Here is a 24,555-nt window from a genome sequence, read left to right on the forward strand (position 1 = left end):
AGATTTTGAGTGAATTCCTAGACACACATACAGAGGCCACTTGGCTTTTATAATATAGATATGCTAACACTTGACTGAAGTCAAACTGAGGCTAAGTCAACCATTCATTTTAATATAATGACTTTTTAGTTTTGTTAAATTGGCAAAGTGTTGATATTAGTGTTCAAAAACTGCAGGTGAATTCAACTTACATTTCTTAATATTTGGCACAGAAAACAATGTTGTAACAATGACTTCTAGGTTAAACCAAAAACCAAGAAAGATCCCTATTTGGAATAGAAAGGTTTAATGTGAGAAGCAACCAGTTAGGAAGCAACATTTGACTACAGAGACTTTTAGCAGGTGGTGTGAATCCGTCCGTTCTTTCTCATCAGTGTTCCTCTGACACTGGGGTCAGGTCAACATCTGACAGACTGAACAATTCTCACAACATTTAACAGTTTCAACCAGCATCTTCATAAAAATATTCATGTTGCAAGAAGTGGCTTTTAACTTTTTTGAAATGTACATAAATACAAGGAAACAGAAGTAAACAGTGTCTTCTGACCAAAGTAACACCATTCTATTAACCATCAAGGGTGAAGCCTGTTGTAAGTGGCCTGTCTAATTATCAGACAATAAATCCACAATTCTGAAAATTTCAGGGCTGCAGAGCAGAACAGATTAACTACAAACTATCAAATAGTTGACAGTGTTAGTCTTATTTAGGCAAATTCTTAAGTGTTTCATTCATTCTTAGTTTGATCAAAATGCAGATTTTTATATTTTGTAACATCTCCAAGAATCACACTGTCTACATGCTGCCGGCTTCACACTTAGACTGGAAGTAGTGAAATGACTGATAAACCCCAAGTGCCAGAATTAAAGCAACTTTTGGCTGTCAATCTACTATAACAATGCAATTACGAAAAGAATCTCATCAGTTTCTGTGATAAAATGCATGGCCTGCAAATAAAAAATTGAATGTCAACTTTTATTTGAAAGACACAGGCCTGTAACAAGTTATGAATAATTTGCTACAACAGATGTTGTGTTAGTTCGACTGTTTTTTTTTTTCTTGAAGAATTCACACCAATTATGACCTCAAAATAATTCCTGTATAATCTTTTGCCTTACAGAGAAAACATCGAAAGGATGAACACACCCTGTCAATTTATGAGCTCTATAATACATGAAAATAAGACATTACACAGGAGAACTGAGTGACATCAGGGTCAGAAGAATCAAGACGTTGACAATGCATTACTGAAAATGTACATACACGCAAGTACCAAGAAAGTTGGTGAGATCACTTGAAAACTTGTTACAAAGATCTAAGTCTGTACAATATGTTCCTATATAAGTAAAACTTGTGCACAGGGTTGTATAACGGTAACAGCAGAACTGCCAGGAAAACCCTACACTGAGGTAAACACTTGTCTATACAAAATAAATAGCGTTCAACTTCATAGCAACCAATGTGCCACATAACACAACTGATCTTTTAAAAATAAAAACTTGAGAAAAATCTTCAGATTCTCCGGTGCTTTTAAAGTGGCAGAATTTGGTTGCACTTAGAACTGCCGTTGAGTTCCTTTAAAGGGTTTGAATCCACCCACATTGCCTCCACTGGGAATGGAGCTGCTGGTGATCTGTACAATTCGGTTCATTCCAGATGAGGAGTGACTAGAGAAAAAGCAACAAAAATCCAGTTAAATGTGGTTGAGGACAAGGGGGCCTGATTATTGTCTGATCTGGAGCTGTATTTTACCTGGGGGGTGGAGCCATCATGCTGCCACGGGTATCACCCATTCTGCGATTGTCTGGGAACCCTCCACCTTGGGAACTGGATCCACCGTGCCATTCTTTCCTCAGTCCCTGCTCCCTGTTGTGACGTTCCACCACAACCTGCCGGCCTGAACTGAACGGCTGGTTGGACAGAAATCATTTGGAGTCAGGTGAATCTAATATGAGCTGTACACACAGCTTAATATAGCTTAAAAAAAGTAAAACATATTGATATGTTCAGGGTTTTCTCCTAGTGTGTTTTTTATTCAATTTAAAACTATGCATTATTACATAAATGGGGGCTTCAAGTATTACATTGTATACAAAATTTCATTCTGCTAACTCATGAAGTCGACACATGATTCCAATTTCACAAAAACTAATATGGTATCTTTTCTGTCTAAAATAATAGTGAATTCTCAGTACAAACATTCTTTTCCTTCAGCTTAGGGGTTACATCTACGCCTTATAATAGAGCAGAAAACACAGTTATTACTTAATGAAGGACCAATGGAATGCACTCCCACTGGAAGTCAAAACATCAGCTGACCTGGTCGCTCATCACCATGGGTCTTCCTCCATCTCGATCATTGAAGCTGCTTCTTCCACGGCTGGCTGAAGAGCCCCCTCTCAGTGCAGGGCCCGGACCATCTCTGCCTGATCGCTCTGGACGCATACGCATTGCTCCACTGTTTAGCAAGATGAGACAAGAAATAGTTTTACACAGAATTCACCTTTCACAAACTGAAAGCTATCTTTCTTGGACAAATGATGCATTTTACCGTATATCTCCTTTGTTGGTATTCATGCCGCCATCGTTCTTCCATCCATGCCCTCCATCCCTGGGGGAACGGTTGTGTGACATGGTAGGCATCGCAGCTCTCCCTCCCATAGGACGATTGTGCATGGGCACGGGCCGCCTTTCATCTCTGTCCCTGCGGTCGTGTCTCGGAGTTCAGTGCGTTGAGGAGGTGGAGGCTCAGCTCTGCGGACTGTGTCAAAGCTCTTGGGGGTAGCGTTCAAAGCCAGAGGCAGGTTCGACCCTTCTTTACTTCTGGCTCCACCATCAAACGGTTTCGTCTTTAATAAGAAGGATAAATATGATTAATACCAAAACAGAAAAGAAAACAGAGATAGAGAAGGTTAATTATCTATCCTCATGAAGTTACTAATAAAAGAGTACACTACTCTTTACTACAGTACTTTCTTACTATTTGCTGTTAACTATTTACTAAACTGGAGGGTGACAGTTATTCTTTAATAGTACAATGATTTTTGCAGATTGATTTTCCTGTAGCTTAAACACTCTACCTGTCATATGTGGGCTGCTGCTCTGAAGCTGCATCTGGAAATCGACCCCTCTCTCTGGGGCTGAAATTTGTAAAGCGGTTTTGTTGCCGGTTGTAGTTGGAGCCTTGGTTCAGACGAACATCAGAATCAGACTGCATCTTCTTGTTGCCATTCCAATATGGATCATCCCTGCGCCTGATATAAGACCAATGAAGATATATTCAATAGTATGGTATTATTCACTATAATTTTAAACAATAATGTACACTACCGGTCAAAAGTTTTAGAACGCCCCAATTTTTCCAGTTTTGTATTGAAATTGAAGCAGTTCAAGTCCAATGAACATCTTGAAATGGTACAAAGGTAAGTGATGAACTGCCAGAGGTTAAAAAAAAAAAAAAAAAAAGGTAAGGTTAAACAAAACTGAAAAATAATGTACATTTCAGAATTATACAAAAAGGCGAACAAGAAATGGGTTAACAACTTAAAGCAGTTCTGCAGCAATGGAGGTTGATCAAACCTCGAAAGTTGGTGCTACCAATTCCTACAGGTGTCCCAACGATTGTGAATTTCTTCCAACTCCTCGTCTGCATAAAAGTAGTGTTGGAAACACCCTTGGGTACATACCATTGTGAGCATTATTTGAACAGTACTGTACTGCAGAAAGTAATGTGTTACAATAAAAATGGCGAGGAAAAGGCAATTAACGATAGAAGAGAGACAGACCATCATACCATTTAAAAATGTAGGTCTTTCCTACAGAGAAATTGCCAAGAAAGTCAAGGTGTCAGTAAGTCCAGTTTCCTTCACCATCCAAAGGCACTCCGAAACTGGGGAAATACTGACAGGAAGAGGTCTGGCAGACCCAAAGCCACAACAGAATCAGAAGAACAGTGTCTGAGAGTCAACAGCTGGAGTGATAGGTGACTCACAGGACAACAGCTTCAAGCACAGCTCAATAGTGGTCGTAAGCAAGTCTGAGTTTCAACTGTGAAGAGAAGACTTCCAGTTGCAGGTTTGATGAGTCCATAACACCTTCTTCCAGTCTTCGTAGTCCACTGGCGGTGTTTCATGGCCCAGGCAAGCCTCTTTTTTTATTCTTAAGTCTCAGCAATGGCTTTCTTGCTGCAACTTGACCCATCAAACCTACAACTGGAAGTCTTCTCTTCACAGTTGAAACTCAGACTTGCTTACTACGACCACTATTGAGCTGTGCTTGAAGCTGTTGTCCTGTGAGTCACCTATCACTCCAGCTGTTGACTCTCAGACACTTGTCTTCTGATTCTGTTGTGGCTTTGGGTCTGCCAGACCTCTTCCTGTCAGCATTTCCCCCAGTTTCTGAGTGCCTTTGGATGGTGAAGGAAACTGGACTTGCTGACACCTTGACTTTCTTGGCAATTTCTCTGTAGGAAAGACCTACATTTTTAAATGGTATGATGGTCTGTCTCTCTTCTATCGTTAATTGCCTTTTCCTCGCCATTTTTATAGTAACACACTTCTTTCTGCAGTACAATACTATTCAATAATGCTCACAATGTTATGGTACCAAAGTGTGTTCCAACACTACTTTTATGCAGACAGAGGAGGTTGGAAGAAATTCACAATCGTTGGGACACCTGTAGGAATTGGTAGCACCAACTTTCGAGGCTTGATCAACCTCCATTGCTGCAGAACTGCTTTAAGTTAACCCATTTCTTGTTCGCCTTTTTGTATAATTCTGAAATGTACATTATTTTTCAGTTTTGTTTAACCTTACCTTTTTTTTTTTTTTTTAACCTCTGGCAGTTCATCACTTACCTTTGTACCATTTCAAGATGTTCATTGGACTTGAACTGCTTCAATTTCAATACAAAACTGGAAAAATTGGGGTGTTCTAAAACTTTTGACCTGTAGTGTATGTGATACCGTAAACTTCACTTGTCAAATACAGTATGCATACCCATGGTCCACTTCACGGCCTCTTTTAAGGTTGTTTCTCTTTTCTTGCTCATAGCGGAGCTGCTCCTGCTGCCGCCGCAGCTCTTCTCGTTCACGTGCCATGCGCTCTGCCTCTTTTCGCCGTTCCTTCAAGATGCAAATATCAAAATTTACTAATTACATTTAAAAAAACAAACAAAAAAAAAAAACATGACATTTTTAAGATAGTACAATGAAAATTTTGCAGATTACAAGCCAACAAATTCTGGATAACAGGGACAGACATTAATGCACCACTAAGAATCACTGTAGGTTTTAAACCCTCGGCCATTATTTTATATTTTGGGTCTGGAGTTGTCACTGAACATTCTCACTGTACCTGTTCTATACGGAGCCTCTCTCTCTCTAGTCGCTCTCGCTCCAGGCGCTCCCTTTTCCAGTTTTGTCTTTTCCATCTCTAGCCTTTGCCTCTCCCGGAGCAGGTTCTCCTCTTTCTCACGTTCCCGCAGAAGACGAACGCGCTCACGCTCCCGACGTTCTTGTTCTGCAATTTCACGCCGCCTAAAACACAAGTCAGCTGTTTCAGATCTAAAGGACAGAAAATGTACTCAAATTCTTTCAAACAGATTCAAATTCAAAATACCTGCGCAGCTCTACAGCTCTTCGGACACGTTCCATACGAGCCATACGTTCACGCATTCTCTGCTCTTTCATCTTCTCGAAGGGAAGGATTTCTTTTTCTTCTCCTTTATTCATGAAAGGTCGCTGTTTGTCTTTCATCATCTCTAACTGGAAGGCAACACAAAGAAATTTAAGTGTAAAAGAACATCTTTAGTGAACTTTGTTAGTACCAAATTTGAGTTTTATACCTCTTCAGGAGGAATCAACCATTTAGGCCGCCGCTGCATATTCATGTTGTTGAAAGGCTGAGGGGAGAAAAAAATCAATTGGAAAGTGTGCCCACATAGTAAGGGTAAAAATAAGGTTTAATATAATTAAGAGGATTTCTCTGCATCTGATTTAGTCTTACCTTATCAAAATACCGCCCCCTTCTGAAAGGTCTCATTTTGCCAAAATTAGATTCTCCTTTGCCATGATCCATCACAACCATTTTCCCTGGACTCTTCCCTTTAGAAAACAAAAGAAAAAGAAAACAGTAGTAAAAAAAAAAAAATGTTCTCACAGTCAATACTACATATGACAGACATGCATTTGTCTGTTTACTGGAACAGTAAAACTAAAAGAACAGTAAACTGTAAAAGAAGAAATCAAACATACGTCCATATTTTCTGTCATCTTTCTTGGAAGGATCTTGACCAAAGTTGGATGTCATCGCCTCAGATTTTCCACTTTTGGCTTCTGGTTTCTTGGAAACATCTTTGTCTAATGATTTCTCCAATTTCTTGTCTTCTTTTTTATAAGATGGCAGTGCTCTATGCAAGATGAAAACAAAATGGTTAAACTTTATTCATAAAGAAAAGGCTCAGTTTTCCACCTTCTCTCCTATCACCCACTTGTTAGGCACTTTTGTCCCCACAGAGCTGCGCTTATCACTTGATTTGCTGGCACTGGTTTTGTCCTCTCCTTCCTTCTTCAAGGGCTCCTTTTTGAATGGATCATTTTTTGCCTGAAATGAAAAAAAAGAAATAAATATTAACAACAGACATTTAAATTATAAAATAACAGTATCAACCCCTCTACGCCTCTGCTATGAATTATTCCTTTGTAATTAGTAAAAGTTGTAATCAGTTAGTATTAAACATAAAAGAAACTGAAAATCACAGATCACTACTAGCTCCTGACATACACTTCCTAACTTACCCTTTCAACATATATCTGCTGTCCATGGAGCTCTGTACAGTCCAGATGGGAGACACAGCGTGTCACCTCTGTACTGGAAGACATTGTCACCAAGCCATAACATTTTGAACCAGGACTGCGGGCATTTGTTACCACCTTTGCACTCAAAACCTGTTGGCAAAAAATGTTGTTTATATGTTTTTCTTATTGCACTAAAAGAAAATCATAGAGACTTTCTCAGACATGGTATTTACCTTGCCATATTTGCCAAACAGATTCTTTAGATCGGCTGCTTTAGTGTTCGAAGACAGGCCACTGACCCATATGTTACGAGAAGAGCTGCTACTGCTGCTGCTGGCCACACCTGATAAAACACATTGTACCACCACAGAGTCTAAAAGTCAGCCTAACAAGAAAGTTCTTAATATTTCTGGCATAATTTGGCATTTAAATTCTTACCCTTTTCATCTTTTGCCGCTTTTCCATCTCTGTCTCTTGAAGAGCTACAAAGCAAATGTTGCATCAAGCAAGAAAATCAATGAGCATAAATGAACTCTGATGTTCAGTGACAGGCAAACATCTAGTCGAACAAGACACTTTTTCCATTTTGAAAAAAATAAAAAATAAATAAAATCCTTAAGGCAAGGCGTAGATCTGAACCAATGTCACAAAGGCTTCATTGCTTTTCCAGTGGTGAGATGGATCAAGTTGTCAGCCAATTTATTCCCTCGACCAATGAATTCTTCAGAAGTTTGCACAACTTCACAGTGAAATCATTTGACCAAAAAATAAAAAGTAAAAAATAACAAAAAAAATAAAAATGCCATCACATGGACTAATGCTCTTTTAAATGCCTTGTGCAGAAACTGGAAAAGGTTTTAAAACTGCTGGAAAGATCAAAGTAACAAAATAATAGGTGTTTTTCAAATAAACCAAAGCAGTAAATGGCAGGATTAGGTACATCAGTGAAAATTCCCCTTAAGGCACAAAAAATCTTGAGGCTACCCCACAATGATGCGTTCTTAGTGAGCTGGACTTGGTAGTAGTATCAAAGAACTGACATAGAAAGACAAACCTCTTTGCTTGACCTGATGCCCCAGTAGTGGAGGGGCCTTTCTTCCCAGAATCCTTGTCTTTGTCTCCCGTTTCAGCTTTCTTCAAGGCCTCTCTGCCCTCTTTCTTCATGGGTTCACCCTTGGATCCGTCATCTTTCTTACCATCTTTGTGGCCCTCCATCTCTTCCACTTTCTCGTCATCGTCTGGGCCCATCTCAGCAGAGGCCTCTGGCTCATCAGTGCCCTTGTCAGCCTCTGGATCTGGAAGTTTCACATGTTTACCTGTTTCCAGGAGATCATCCCCATCAACGTCTAGGGTAATGGCATCTTCATTTGGGATAGAGACGGACAGGTGATCATCCTCAGCATCTTTAGAGGAATTCATGGCTTCAGCTTCCATGTCAGCCAGTTCCGACTCGTCTGGCTCCGCCTCCCCATCCACCTCTGGGTCGGCGTCCTCATCCACCTCTGGGTCAGCGTCTGCTTCGACCTCTGGCTCCGTCTCTGCATCACCCTCTGGCTCAGAATCGTCTTCAGCCACCACAGCCTCTGGCTCTGGTTCAGCCTCAGGCTGAGTGAGGCTGTCCTCACTGGGTGCAGGCTTAGAATTTTCACGAGTACCATCATCTGTATCAGTTACATCTGAGGGATTTAATAAGGATAAACATGGCAACAAAACACAACTTTTAACATTGACATGACGCATGTTACTTGACCTAAAAGTAGAATAGAAAGCACATTTAGTGTTAATGGTCATCGAGGGCGTAGACACCACAGGAAGACACAAAACACACAATCTTCACTGAACATGGGGAACTCTTCATTTCTTGTCACACCTAAAGTACTTGAGTCACATTTTATACTGCATGTGCAACAGCAAGTGCTTCTTGAAATTTAGAGCAGTTCTCCAGATGACCATCCCAAAGTTCAAATGACAAGAAAACCTCATCAGTTCATCTCTTGATGTCTTCAGTTATACATAATGCCTCCCCAGCTGAGCAGTCCATGGAAAATCATCCCAGTGGTGGTAAATCTTCCATATCTTCTCAATTTCTTCAATAAATGTCATCAATGTCTTATGAGCAGATTTCTGAAAACTGAAAATTATCTCCCATGTTCAAATCCAAGTGTACACAACTGTGCACAAAAAATGTGTCCACCTGGCTGTAACAGTCTGTCCTTGAAGGCTCAGGCCATGCTGCATGTCATAGCTCTTTATTGTGCACATCGTCTTGGGTCTGCAATCAGCACCATTTTTATGGATTATGTCTATGACATAATCCTAACAATAAGAAGTCTCTTGATTGCTAATGGAATTCTGACACAAGGTCATGTGCATTTTCTTCCAAGGAGTCTAGCAATCCTTGATGAATTCAAAGTCTTACACACATCCTGTCTACAGAGGACTAACCCTGGAGTAAGGTGTGTAACACCTGTAGGAACGGGAGAGATGTCAATCAAAATGTCACCAATAAGGCACAAGGATCCTTGAGTTGACAGATACTTCTTTCACTTCAATCATCATTAAAAAAGCATGTCTGCTGATCCTCTGTTCTTTTCTCAGGGAAGTGTAAGCAGTTGAGTGTTGATAGCCGAAATCCACTGAAGATAGTAGTATTTTAAAATACTGTGCTGTCCAAGAAAACTGGGTAACCGAATGAAGGCAGTAAACATCCAGTGAGTCATACCAGTTGTGACAAAACAGAGAAACTGTCTTCATAAAGCATGTCCTTGGTGCTCATTTTAGTGTACAGTGAGTGACCCAGTACGGTAGCTACCAGAACCATGAAATACCACTAGATGTAGTAAATTATGGGTTCTATTGGGACTTTGTGACAGTGCCCACCAGCTGTGAAAACAAAACTGCATGTTAGTATCTCATATTAGTGTACCAATGTACATACCTTTCTCTGATTCATACTCTTCAGTTTCCTGAAAAAGAAAACACTTATGTAAGCCAAACAAAATTCAACAAAACAAGTAAACTAAGAAACAATAGCCGCAGCACTGCATTTAGAAATATTTTGCACTCCCGTCTTTAAGTCTATAATCCAAAGTGACTCCATCATTTAATTTTAAAGATTAATCATGTCTCAGATTGCGAGACAAACATTTTAAATTTTCTTGATATCCATGTTCATGCTGAGGGAAAAAGAAAGATGTGGATTTAAAATGACTGTTTTCCACACGCATGCTGACAGAATCCTACCAAAACTTGACAAATTGTGATACTAGAGATAACTTAGACTTTTTTCTCATCTTATAAACTTCTGGCAGCCACCTAGATGCATTTTTATGGCAAAGCAAACTTAGTTTTCTCTCTGCAGATTTTAGATAAATTCAGGTACAGCTTTATCATCAGCCTTACAAAGATCCTACAAATAGGTGTCATTAAACAAAGCTAGTGTCACAGTTACTTAGAAACATTACTGTCACCACTGGCAATTTCTCTAAAAATGTAGTCAATTGTAACTAAATCACTGTGAGGGACACTGATTTTACTGTGTAGACATTGCAGGCAATACAGGGTATAAACACGTTGTAATTACCTTGGAAAATCCATCTTCATCAATTGTGGTGTCAGCATCTGAATCCACTTTTTTTCCTAAGAAGTGACAAATAAATATTGAAAATATGACACACAGAGTATAACAACTTAAAAAGGCACTGTGTTCCTAAAATTAACAGTAAAGGATTACCTTTGGCTTTTCCTCCTTTTCGAATGGGAGCATCACATGGAGGTTGAATATTAATGTTTTCTGGATCACCACCTTCATTGTCGATAGCCTTAAAAAAAGAAAAGCTATGTAACCAAACGTGTAAAATCTCTCACTAAATCTTACAACTATTGAGAATAAAGGAAAACCACATACACACTTTAATCACCATAAAAAGCTACAACAATAATAAATAACAATAGTAGGTATGACAGGCATACGTTCATCATTTATTCATATTTTTAACATTTTGTTTTAGATTACAAGACCGGAAAACTGGTTTTGGCCTCCACTTGCCCATCCATTCACTCATTCATGTTCACATGGTACAGCGCATGTGTTGTATGCGCATGACAAATGAACTAAAGAGTTACATTTTAGCCATAACGTGCATTTTGGTCAATCAAATACAACAGTAAAACAAAGGTTTGCTTTAACTAACATCGCTTGCATGTGAGGAGACCTGACGCAACGTGTATTTGGCTTTTCTCTATGTAGAACAGCTTAATCCAATCACGATTGCTACACGGTGAGCTTCAAACTAGGGTCTATCGAGAGGTTCCACGTGATAACAAAGGAAAGAAAATGTACCAGGCTACTTTACTTGTGGCCGTTAATAACAACAAACCGAGGAACCTCTTTCAGACCCCAACCTTGCGTTTACGTCCTAGATAACGTAATCACCCGTGAGATTTCCCTTTATCACTGATGGTTTTATGGAAGGATATGAATGATTTGGTGAAACTTTGGTTAATTTTATTAACAATGTTCCCTTTCACTAGTGGTCATTTTATCACAGCTAGCTAACAAAAAATTCGTCAAAACATTAGCTGCCAGAGTTAGCATTAGCTGCTGTGTATCGCATACCATTGCTCGTCTCATTTTCTTGGACATATTAGCTTTGTTTTTAGTTACCTCTTTAAGTCTGGCAACGAGGACGCTCTTTACACCCGAAGTATCCAAATTCCTTCGTTTTAATTCAGATTTAAGGTCTACAACTCGTAAATCCGATATTTTCTTTGACTCCGTGGAAATGGCACCCGACGCCATTTTACCTCAAGATTACTGAACTCCTGCGCACGCGCAAACTGTGTTTTCAGTTTCTTCTTCGTTTAGATTTGCTGTCATACTATGCCACAGTGCCACCAGTGGAACTACACCGGTGAACGAATAAACAAACTCAAGTCATTACAGTTTTTCTCAGTTGCTCTGTTACATTTCTCAGATCAGAATTGAAATTTTCAGAACTACTTTTTCAGTCTTCACATCATCGTGTCCCTTATGCACATCAAAAAAGCAGTTTCTCATTTCTTTGAACAAGTTGCAAATGCTTTGGTACATCCATGCAAATGATTATGTACAATTCTCTCCTGTTTCCTACATTATCAAATGCTTATGCCATGTTGATCAAAATGTACTATAATTGGTTTCTGTTGAATAGTCTCACCCCCCACAACATTTAGGCATTAGTTCATCACATAAGTCTTTACATTCAACATGCTTGAACAAGTTGTCATAATATGTCAAGCATATTTCTATACATTTCAATTAGACTTTTTTTTCTAAATCTGTCCTGAATTGGTAAATTGTTCCCAGGTGGATCTTGACTTTCTCTAACGAACGGAAATGTGTGAAGCACGAGATCAATTAATGAATCCAGTTTTCTGAAATAGTTCAAAGGTGCATCTCCTGAACCACTAGTTGGCAGGTATATAAAGGGAAACACAAGAGAAGATATTTGTTGTGATGTGGTTGAGAATTTGTGACCCAACAAACAGGAATGTCAGGAGGTGTAGGAAGACTGCAATGTAATTCCTATAGCACAGCATGTACAGTTTTCCCTAAGGAGATTGTTCTATGTTCAAATTTCTACTTTTGTTTTTTTTGTTTTTTTCTTTGTGGTATGCAGTGCTATCTTTTACTTTCCGTATTGCAATGACATGGTTTGTCAACAAATTACAGTACGAACAGTAAGAGCGTAAATGTGAATCTTTTCCAGTCTCTTACAATCAGTCTCCCACATACACTAAGGTGCAACTTACAATTTACAATAATTGTCATCAAAAATTTAGCCATACTTTACATCAGAACATCCCTTCACAGTACACTGTTATATTGACAACATGACTAACCAAATTGACTGTTTAAATTCGTACACAATGACACAAGGACTTGTTATTTTGATGGCACTGACTTGTTCATTGACACAGGTATTTACTTTTGAGAGATGAACTAAGGATTTTGAGCAAGAGACTGGCTTTTGCAGGTAATCCATGGTGTTTTGCTATTTGTATGAATTGTTTGGAGAAATGCACATATTGTTTTGCAAATGTTGAGGATGATTTGAGAAATATATCAAAGCGACTTAGAAAAACTGTGACAAAGCACATTAGTGCACTCTACAGTTTTCCCTATTTTTATAAATGGAAGTTGTCTTGCAATGTGTTCATTTACATTTTTTTTTTACTCTCTATAGCAAATAATTGTATTATGCTTATTTCTTATAGTTGACTCTCAATATAACATACTATTTTATTAGTTAAAATTTCTTGCATCTACATTGTATATTTGTTATTTTTTTGTTTATAATTTCTATTTTGTTGTCTATTCCTGATTTAATTGTATACAGCCACATACTAGTATTCTGAATACAAATATTGTGAAAACCCTACCTGACAATAGCCATGTTTGTGATTCTAACAGATCATCAGGACATTGCATCTCATAAGAAATCATTTATAATAGTGGAGTAGATAGACAGACAGACAGACAGACAGACAGACAGACAGACAGACAGACAGATAGATAGATAGATAGATAGATAGATAGATAGATAGATAGATAGATAGATAGATAGATAGATAGATAGATAGATAGATAGATAGATAGATAGATAGATAGATAGATAGATAGATAGATAGAAACGTCTTACTCATAACAATAACAAATACCTATTGCAGTATACAGAAAAAAACACATATCTATTATTAAAGCAGTCCACAAAACAGTATTGCTCAAGGGGTGCATTCATGCCATGTAATAATTGTCAGCATAAGAACATTTAGTTTCATAAATTGCAGCAAGCTGGTGTGAGCCACTAGTGGGCGCGCTTGTATTTAAAATTGTGTTTTCAGAGCGGCAATGACTAACATTTGAAACCTGTATGAGGACTTAACGTGTTCTTTCTGACATCAGAATGTTACAGCCCTCTAAATACAGAGAGTATCCAGCTGTCCAAACGCCTTCTCATTCGCTGTAAAATGTAAAAAGACCAATAGTAAGCATAAACAGAGAATGAAATGAAGTTGTCGTAAAGTGCCGTAAAGCAACGTCTAGCTGATCTGGCGCCCCCGTGCGGCCCTGAAAGTAACGATTTGTGTGTAGCAGTAGCCAGCGAACAGTCGACCTGCTGGGTAAACAACAGTGCATACCTCGAAAGGCAGGAATGGGAACTTCGTCGAGGGCTAATAGTGAGACATTTCTTTTTTGTCCAGTAGAAACATAATAGAGATGCCGTACTATCTTTAAGATTCGATAGGATGCCTTTTCGAATCAAAATGATTGAGTACAATCGGGCATTTGATTTGAGAAGTGGGGCTAGCCCAGCGTTAGCTTAGCCCTTAGCCGTCCAGGGCCCACTGCCTTCATTTCTCTGCTCTGCTCGGGACTGTGTTGTCAGTTTCACAATCCCAGATACTAACGTCCTCGGATCGCGATCTATGTATAGGCCTGTCTAGTTCCTCTATGGGTAAACATTTAGATAGTTGCCCGTTTTCAACGTTTGTCACTGTTTCCCATAGGATTCGACATCGTTTGTTACAAAAAGGACGGTGACACATTTTGAAAAAGGACTTAAACACAGGTACGTGCTCTTTGTTGTCTTCTGTCTGGGGTATATTCTGGGCTTGGGGGCTAGCTGTCCAGTTTGGGTTCTCCTGATTTTGTTAGCTCATAGTAATCTTATGACCACCAACATTGGATGCTCATCTTTGTGGTGCTTCTCATTATCACGAGTTTTTAAGGCCTGAGTCACAGCACAGTGTTTGTGGGACACAGGCAGCAGCCGAGCTTATTGTAATTGTTAAACGTTGTAGAAACTATGCGTAGCCTCATTTTCAGACTCATTTCTGTCCGGCCAAATAAATCTATATAGTTACGTTTTTTGGTTTCATAGTCGTAGTGGTTGATGGTGCTTTTTACAGACAGAAAACAGTGGGTTTCGTTAGATGCTGCTCAGTTGTCCTGACTAATCGTACATGTTAAACTGCTGGCGTTTCTGTCTCATCATTTTACTTAATTATGTTCTCTGCTTTAAGGTGAAAGTAGACACATTGTCAAACTCACCACAGTTGGTTAATTTTCCTGCGAAATCAGTAATATCGAGCCTTGGTGCATAGTGTTTTTCCCTTCAGGGTTGTACTCTTGAGGGCCCTTAATTCAGGCATGTCATTGCGCAGCTTTCTCTTGAAGGACTCATACTCTCCAATGACTTATTATTACAGGCAAAAAGAACGGGAATGTGCTGAGGATACTTGTATCACATTAACTGAATTCACACGTTCAATAAAATATTGAGATATGCAGCTCTTTCTATCATCAACCTCACCCAACCATTTAAGAAAAGTGGTACCTGTGACTCTTATTTCAGATTAAGTGATAGCTTTGAATGGAGATGTGAAAGAATAGTTGCTTTTGGCATTGTTTTCCTCACTTTCATGTGTATAGGCAAATCACCTGCTGTGCAACGTGCAGGAACACCTCATACATGTGTACATACAGTCTAAAGGGGTCAGATGCCACAGAGATGTTGAGGTTTTGTTACTCTAGCTTGAAATCTTCATTTGGTCTGTATAAGTGTTGAATTTGGTCAAAAGTAGTTAGGCTCCTATAATAAATAAACAGTTTTAGATTATGACTGCCATCTTCTGATTTCACTACAGTTAAAATTTCTAAAATCATACTAAGGCTTTACATTCTGTCATTTTTTTCATGCAAACCTGAGTGTCAAGGCATCCTTGTTTCTTACTGCTGTGAATGTCTCTGTACACAGTGTGGAATGGACTTAACAACACATTTGTTTTATTTTCTTTTGCTGTCCTACATTATTGCTACTTCCAGATGGTCATGTGGACGGTTCAGTGCAGTATGTTCCTAAATTACGTACTGAAATAGTAACTCTGTGATCTTTTTTTCTGATTATATCATACAAACACATGTGGTAAGGTTGTTGCTGTGGGTGATACTACCGCATGCATATAGTGCAGGAACATAACACTTTTGTAATTTTCTTCACACAGTCTCCCAAATGTTATGTGACTCCACTGAAAATTACAAGCAAGGAAATGTGCTTTTTATGTGTCACCCCCCCCATGTTGTCAACCCTGGGATACAAAATGCACTACATATATAAATTTTAATGTGTTACGATTGACATCAAATCAGAGCATCTTAAAGGATTAGTATTACCTAAACAAAGCCCAGATGGATTATGATAAACCCTTTGTTGCACGGGCACACAGGTGACCAACAATTATGGATCACTGAATTGTTTTAAAAAACATAACAATATCTGAATAAGCTTATTTAGCTCTTGATATGTGGTACTTTGTAAGACTACTACTCCATTTTAGATTGTGTAATATTTAACCTCAGGAGGAGTACATCCCCAAAATAGTACCTTTTGTAATACAAGAGTTGAGAGAATTCTGTATTTACTGTATCTGAAGCTGTCGTTTAGGTTTCATACTTGTGTAGAACTCATCGAAAATGAAACTGCACGTCGCTACACAAGAACCACGTGGGAACTGTGAGCTAGAATCCAGCTTGAAGATTATTGACAGTGGAGGCAACACAAAGCCAGCCAGCTCAGTAATCTGCTCCATTTCAGTAACACTCATTTGACAAAGTCATCTTCACTGCAAACTTTCTGTGTGCAATGATCATCGATGTCTATCAGGAGCAGTTACTGAAAAATGTGAGCCGAGTTACTGCAGCAAAGCATTAAGCAACACTTACAGGAAGTTGCAATGATGACATTTTAACATTTAATGTAAATCCAGCCATCCGTTCACCCATCTATCCATCTTCTGCTTAATCATGACCCAGACCAGGATAAAAGATCATAGATGGATTAATAGACAATTGAATTTACAATGAGCATCGCTCCTCAGTAAGAAACTGGCAAAATGAAGTTACATGGGTATAACTCAAGCAGCTGTTTGTAGTTTAATGTTCAGGTATTATAAAGCGAATACAATACTGCAAACATTTACAGTTTTGACATTATTTTATTCATTACACCAGGTACATGTTTTGATTTGAACATATTGGTAATTATTTTCCTGGAAACACAGAATAAATGAATTTTTTTATTAGCTGTTACCATTGGTCTCATTAGAGCTCTGTACTGTTGGCCAGTTGAATGCTAGATAAAAAAGTTTTGCCAGACTTAGTCTTATATTTTTTTCCAGGAGTTATGTATTGTCACAACTGTATTGTCAATTAAGAAACAGTTCTGCTGTGCCAGAGGTCTGCAGTATATGAGGCTGCTGCAGTTGTTTCTCTGTGCCTTGTGAAGGCAGACATAGTTGGCCTTGAACTGTAAAGGGCATGTAAATGCTGTCGGGGGGGGGTCCATAATTTTAACACTGGGTTATATTTATTAGCATATTAACAGTTAACTAGCTGTGCATAAAAAAAACCTGATCATAAAAAAAGGAAGCAGTAAAGTCAGGTTGATCCTGACAAGCTGCCCAAATGTATAACTGATACTGGATCAGAGCATTAATGCCTTCATCTTATTTTCATTTACAGCTAATAATTCATTTCATGGATAAATCAGTGTGCAGGATATTTAGACCTATATTTAGATAGGAACCCATTTGTGCTTTTAAGTTATGCTGTTGTTCTTTCATACATCTTCATTCTGTCACTAGCATAATCATCAAAAGTGCCTCTGTAATGTAATGTACCTCTCCTCTGTTTTTAGGTTTTGTGAGATGCAGTGGGTAGACGCTTAGGAACTGATGTACGTGTACTTGGAATTTGCCCTGTGAGGACGGACCTGCCACCATGAAGAGTGAGGTGCCATCTGAGGCCCCCAGCAGACAGGACCATCTGAAGGAGCCCCTGGTGAATCCCGAGCCGATTGAGGGTGCCAAGAGCTTTCCTAACAACATGGAGGTGATTGGCAAAGCGGGCAGCGAGTACGCAGAGCTGTGCTCCGAGTCCAGGCATCGGCCCTTGAGAGATACAGGGACCCACAGAGACTCAGAACGGAGCATCCCTGGGCGTAGAAAAAGAAAAGGCCAACAGGCCGGCCCGTCAGACTGCTCGCTGAAAGAGGGCCACATAAGTGAGAATTCACTGGCCTCACAGCGTCCCAGGGTAGAACTTTTACAACACCCTAGTGAGGACGAGCATAATCACGAGTCCTCTTTTAGTGACTGTGCTTCCTCCCCTTCCTCCAGTCTGCGATTTGGGGACTCGGACACTCTCAGCTCAGAGGATGAGGGGGAAGCTGGAGCAACAGGGGGCCAGCAAAAGGCTCCTGCCTTGACAACAGGAGGGGCGGCCGGAGTTGGTTTACGTCCTGTTCTGGGTCGAACTCGGGGGAATCGCTCTCATAAGTGGATGCGGTCTGAAGCAGAGCCGGTGCTGCTCAAACGACCGTGTCTGAACAGCCGGCGACCTCTGCATAGAAAACGCTATGTGAAAACAGCTCCTGGAGGGGGTCAGCGGACTCAGAAGCAAAAGGAGCGATTACTACTGCAGAGGAAGAAACGTGAAGTAATTGCTCGTAGGAAGTACGCTCTACTCCACAGCACCAGTAGTTCCAGTGAGGAGCTGAGCAGTGACTCGTCCTCCCCCTCTTCTACCGAAGCAGAAGATGAGCTGTATGTCGACGTGAGCAGCACCAGCAGTCAGCCCAACAGTGCTACTGTAACTACAGGTAAATACAAACCACCAACCTGCATAACACTTAAATATTTTTATTTTTTAACAATATCAGGTTTTTTTTTGGAGACAACAAATAGCTAGGGTTTTGCTTTTCGTTTTGGTTTGGTATGCAGAAAAAATTTACTTTACCAGACGAATCTGCAACTAGTTGATCACATTTCAGGAATGATAACGATTTCAAATAATTTTTACCATCATAAACATCAACAATTAGGCAAAATAGAAATTTTCTCTTTTTTCATCAACAAATGAAAAAGCCATATATTTTCTTGTTGAGCAGCTGCCACTTAGGCATTCTCAAGTGATAAAAATCATTATTAATTGGAATGGTGTTATTAAATTATTAACTTTATCTGTCATACAGTGCTGCATGACATCTGTCATTAACTTTGAACTAATACTGAGACCATTAAAATGATAGTCTAGTCAAACAATAAAATCAGGGATATGACATGTCAATGCACACAGAATATTGACACAGCAATAAAGATCTCTGTCATTAAGTTTAAATGCTCAATTTTGTGTGAAAAAACAAAGTTTCATTGGTATTCAGCATCATGACAATGTAGCCGTCATGACCCAACTGCACTTGGCATCAGTGAGCGGTGTGACTTCTGACACTTCACCTGTACACGACAGAACCAGGACCTCTTGCCTTTCATTTCAGGTTAGATCAGTCACACAGATCCAGGTCTTATTGCAGTAGTTTCTCATCTGTTGTTTCCGTATGGTGTCTGTGTCACACAAGGCACACAGTTCAACAGACAGTCAAAAGATGTCTTGAGTAACAATGACTTAGTACCAGCATTTTGCATAATTGCTTTTAATATGAGTTGAATTTAGCTTTTTTTTTTTTTCCCAAAATACATGAACATATCCAACACCAACTCACACCCAATGCAGGCATTAAGATACTAGACAAATTGAATATTGATACTCATGTTCCCCAGAGGATGATCCTTAGCAACCTTTATGTACAGAACCATCATCTGATCAAATATTTGATGATAACCATAAAATTTGTCCTGTTGTTTACTCAATTTTATGACAATCTTCAGGTGGTATCCTAAAGACCTTTACATAGCAACGTTTTTTTTTTTTTTTTTTTGTTGTACAATTGTTTTGCATGTCTATATTCAGACTGTTGTTGTGAAGAGTGCCTCAACACAGAATAGCTCTAAGTGTCTTTTAACCAGAATGCAGTAGATTTTTTTTCAGAGCTTTTGCACCAAGACCAACCAGCCATGCTTTAGATTCAGATTCATTTATTTGTCATATGCAGGTTAACACACAATCAACAGTACAATGAATTTTCACAACATTTTCACAACACTAGAAAGATAATAAATACAAAATGTAAAAAAAAATATATAAAAATATCAGAAAAATATAAACATTAAGGGAAAAATGGAAATGGTCTAAAGTGAAAAATAATGTAAACATTACCAAAAACTAGAGTGTGTGAGTAAAGAATTATATGTACTTGAATATATAGAACAAATGTTCTGTCACAACACGCAGTGGATAAAATGATGAAGACAATAAACTGAAGGATGATATGTGAGGTAGAATCATCTACATCAAGCCCATCAGTATTTTGAATAATGTATGTATTTCACTTTTGGATGTTGTTGAGTTGGTAGCAAGATGACACTGATAATATATTTGTTTTTTTTTTAGTTTGCTATCTGTCTTTGCCTTATAAAATGGGATACACCCCAAATCTTCTTCTTTGGTGACATTGGAAAAGGAGGGGGAGCACAGAACACAGATCGCTATCACTCGAGGGTGTTCAATCCTCAGTTTTTTTTCCTAATAATGTGCTAGTGCAAATCTGTTCTGCTCTTGTAACCAACAAATGTGGTAAATTACATCACTGTCAGTATAAAGAGTCTTCATGTGAAATATTCATGATTTTTTTGTGCATTTAAATTTCATTTATTCATCACATCACTGGTGTATAAAGGCATTATCATATTCAGAATGATCAGTATGTTCTGTTCATCCAGTGTTTTCCCTTGAAGCCTGTTGGGGTTGCACCACACAATGTGGACAAACACTATGTATTTTATGCATTTTTTTTAACAGACCATTGCGCCATTAGTCATAGAAAGGCAATGGATACAGTTTGCCCTCAAGCTCAGAAGCAATGAGATCTCTGACAATGCAGAATAAAAGCACAATTCAGCCATGAATTAACATTTTAATTGAGTAACAGTGATATAAAAAAGAAAAAAAGAAAGAAATATAGGTTAATACAAGAACTGAATCTAATCTAATTTTTAATCATGGTTAGGAGGAGGCTCATTTTGAAACACCCTCTGGCGAGGTCAGACAGCATGTTGAATAAACCTTCATCTGAACATATTGTAGCCTTTACTGCATAAGCGCTACGATTCCAACTGATCCTCCTTAATGTCCATCTGCTGAAGGGGATATAAGATTGGGAGATGCGCAGATCTGTACAGCAGGGTGGTTTCACACCAAAGAGGTAAAAGAAAGCAGACAACACACTTTGTGTCTCTCTGCGTGTAGTGTAAACATGCTAACAAATAGCCCCAGCCCTCCATTTCACATGTTGCTGGTGCAATGTGTGCCAAGCTTACATAAACCCACAGTCTGGGTGAGAAATGGACTCATCAGTGATCTAGGTTTTGATTTGAGTCATTTTTTATAATGATGGCAACACACATATTGTATGCACACTGTACTGCTGTAAAGGCTCGGGTCATTGTGGATGCATGGAGTGTATTCATGGTCTGAAGGCACTAATGATAAGAGAGATGCTTCTTCTCTATGCTCTCCAGGGCCCCACATCTGACAGCTGTAATGGAAACTCTAGCTCTGTATACCTGTTAAAACAACAGGTTTTTCCACTTTCTAAATATGTAACATTACAGAAGTCATCTAGCTGTTAGTCCTCACATTAGGCACCAGTTATTTTTATTTATGTATTTTTTTTAACAAGAATTTGTGACATTTACAAAATGATTGCTCTCAAAAGCCACACCTCTGACTCTGTTGAAGCCAGTTAGCCTTAGCACTGTTTCTGCTACTGTGGACCTGAGGGAGAATGGAAAGTAAGTTGCTGTGGCTCTGTGGTGGGAGGCAGGTGGGAGAAAACTCAGACACTGTTGAACAGAGGCCTTTGCATAGAAACAGGAGGTCTCTGAGGAGAAAAGAGACATTTGTTTACAGCAGGGTGAAAACACAGAGGCAAGTGATGAAACCAGCCCTCTGAATGTTCAGCGCTAGAGCAGGTGTGTGACGCCATAGAAAAGTTTAATCCTACCAATATTCTGAGGTTAAAAAAAAAACGATATTAAAATGGAAATTTGCCATATCCGATCCAAATTCAGGTCACAACTGGATTTTAGACCTAGATAAGATAGAATTCCACAGCTTCTCTTGCACAGACATCAGTATTTTAATTACAATTTACATAGCCGTATCATTAGGTGTGTTAGGTTTTGTTTATCACATCACACACTGCACATAAGTGTCAAGGCTGTCTTCAAGGTTGTAAGGTGTTTTTGTTTGTGTAACCTCATGGATGCTTCACCACAGTGCCTGGTAGCTCGACTTGCCAAGGGTGCTAAGCAGCAGTCCTCATGAGGAAAATTGGAATAGTAGTTACACTGGGGAATTATGGACTTCACTCACAACACAGTCATACACCACTCAAACAAATGAGTAAATCATCTACACAAGAATAGCTGCAATTACATGAAAGTGTCCATTTGAAAACATTTTATCAAGGGAAAGCAGATCTTGTTTTGCTTTTTGTCAGTATATCGGCAGTCCCACAGTATCTGCAGTATGCGTGTATGTTCTTACAGTCCATAGATTGACAATGATATAGCAGACATCTGCCATATTTTTATGAAGGCTTGGAATGTGAGCGATAATTTGAAACTTGGGCTCATACACCAGATGCATGAGTCAGCAGCAGCTCGCAAATGATATATTCATGTCAAGGCTTTAAACTAAATAAACCACAGAATACTGAAGATAAAGTGTGGATTCAGTGTGTTTGCTTGTGGCTCCATTAAAGCGCATGAAGACGGTCATGAATTTACCTCATTTTATTTTTGTCATGACTGTTTTAAAAAGCTTCTGCAATGGATGAAACCCTTTGGGAAAGATTAGGGTGCCATTCCAGACATTAATTAATGACAAGGATCTCTTCAAAGGTCACATCATAGCGTGTTTGGAAATTCATGCAATTAAGTGTATTTTAGCTCATTACATGTGACTCAAACTAAAACTCAGAGTGATGGGTAGATTTGGTTGTTTTGCAATAAAACAACCAAATCTAATACAGAAGGAGCTGACCTACATTCCTCCTGTGTGCAGTATTAAACTCGTAGCCCAATGATACTGCTGTTAACATGATGGAATTGTGGAAATGCTACCTGGTGATTTACACAGATTATGTGGTTGTACACAAAGCAGTTGAAAAAGAAGGGAACACCTGCTTTTTGAGGAAAGTTCTTCTGGGCTCTGTGGAAGAACATGAAGGGATGCACATCAACTTGAGTATAAAACCCTGAGTAAGATAGCAGAGTTAGTCTTAAGTGTGGACTGTATTTTATTTTGGATACATTTCAAGGCTTTGTGTGATTCTGTACTGTGTGATCAGGTCATTAAATACACTGATGTGTTCAGGTGCTCTGGATGAGGATGTGGTGGTGATCGAGGCAACACCGGCTCCAGCTCCTGCTGTTCCAGCCAGTGAGGAGATCAATGTCACCTCCACAGACAGCGAGGTGGAGATCGTCACAGTCGGAGATGGTTTCAGGTAGGGGTGACATGGACCATACGATCTGTTATGTTATATATATTTATATCATGGTATCACACTAGGCTGTATATAGGATTCTGTTGGGTTTCTGTAAATTGACTTAGAGTCTGGTTTTGACCAACTGTATATATAAAATGTCAAGAGATAACTTTTTTTGTGATCTGGCGCTATATAAATAAAATTTGATTGATTGAGTGATTTAATTGGTTTTCCCCGTAAGTCGCTTTGGAAAAAAGCGTCTGCCAATGCGTAAACATAAACATAAACATATGATCATACAATAAGTATTCTGTACATTTAATTAACAAGTGGTTTAGCAATTTTCAATATGTTCTTTATTTGCACGTTCATACAGCAGGTTAGGGTAATTTTCTGTGAAAATGTGTGTAATTGAGAACAATAATTAGCGTTACAGTGTTTAAAGGCTTAAGTAGGATGGATAGGTTCCACAGTGGAAACATTTTCAATGTTACTGCTGGACACACATTCCATCATATTACTCAACCCTACCAAAAAGATTTTCTATAATAATAAAAGGTTTTCACTTCCTTACATAAAATATATAATGTAAATGTTGTCCAAAAAAACTGACAAGGCATACGATACAGCTAGATAATGATAATATACAGTTGTGGGTAATTGTATTTCACTGAAGGAATAGGTGACCTTCACCAAGTATGCAGGAAAAATAAGGTACATGCATTAGGGTGGCACTGTGGTGCAGTAGTTAACACCCTTGAATTACAGCAAGATGGCCCTGGGTTCGATCTGATGAAAGGTCCAGGGTGTACCTCGCCTTTGCTGCTGGTAGCCAGGGTGGGCTCCCCCATGACTCACTCTAGGGCTAAGCAGTTCAGAAAATGAATAAACATACATAACATTATTATATGTTTCTAAATGATGGACTAATTAACTGTGTTTACTGATTTACTGTGAACTTACCAAGATAAGATGGGACAAATTGCTGCGTAGGTAGGGATGAGAATGTTTATGTGTAATATTGACCATCCGTCATAAGTGATGGTTCAGGCATTCAAAGCCTTTTTAATGGTCAGGTCTGAGTGAAAATGATCTCCAACTGTTACGGTCAAATGAGGTTTGGAGCAGAAAGCTACACTGGGCTGCCCAACATGTTATTTGGACACTTGAGCCTGTTTGCGGTTGTTTGCTGTAAATTCATTTAAGATTAGGAATGTTATTTGTTTGGCAGAAATGTCCAGTGTAATCAGGTCTGTTTGAGCCTGAG

At 39.0% G+C, this 24,555-nt stretch overlaps 2 protein-coding genes across 4 annotated transcripts in view; one reads left to right on the top strand and one right to left on the bottom strand.

The window, feature by feature from the left end:
* Nucleotides 1-269: 269 nt before the first annotated feature.
* On the bottom strand, nt 270-11,618 carry sltm (SAFB-like, transcription modulator). The gene is given in 24 exon segments (XM_030161265.1): nt 270-1,665; nt 1,751-1,908; nt 2,318-2,456; nt 2,550-2,712; nt 2,715-2,778; nt 2,780-2,803; nt 2,805-2,847; nt 3,079-3,252; nt 4,997-5,121; nt 5,354-5,407; nt 5,409-5,535; nt 5,618-5,763; nt 5,844-5,900; nt 6,005-6,102; nt 6,253-6,407; nt 6,489-6,601; nt 6,796-6,945; nt 7,029-7,138; nt 7,234-7,277; nt 7,850-8,471; nt 9,734-9,761; nt 10,379-10,434; nt 10,529-10,616; nt 11,462-11,618. Coding segments are annotated over 24 exon segments (2,985 nt in total). The 5' UTR covers nt 11,597-11,618; the 3' UTR covers nt 270-1,553.
* Nucleotides 11,619-13,918: 2,300 nt separating this feature from the next.
* Nucleotides 13,919-24,555, top strand: part of rnf111 (ring finger protein 111) — a 30,064-nt gene continuing 19,427 nt past the window's right edge. For 2 of the 3 annotated variants that reach the window (XM_030131274.1, XM_030131276.1), the window contains exons 1-4: nt 13,919-14,016; nt 14,347-14,408; nt 17,535-18,497; nt 23,174-23,306. In XM_030131274.1, coding sequence (XP_029987134.1) covers nt 17,618-18,497; nt 23,174-23,306 — 1,013 coding nt within the window. In that variant the 5' untranslated portion in view covers nt 13,919-14,016; nt 14,347-14,408; nt 17,535-17,617. The other variant, XM_030131275.1, reaches the window with a different exon arrangement.

Source organism: Sphaeramia orbicularis, chromosome 3 (assembly GCF_902148855.1).
Source record: "Sphaeramia orbicularis chromosome 3, fSphaOr1.1, whole genome shotgun sequence".
Classification (NCBI taxonomy): domain Eukaryota; kingdom Metazoa; phylum Chordata; class Actinopteri; order Kurtiformes; family Apogonidae; genus Sphaeramia; species Sphaeramia orbicularis.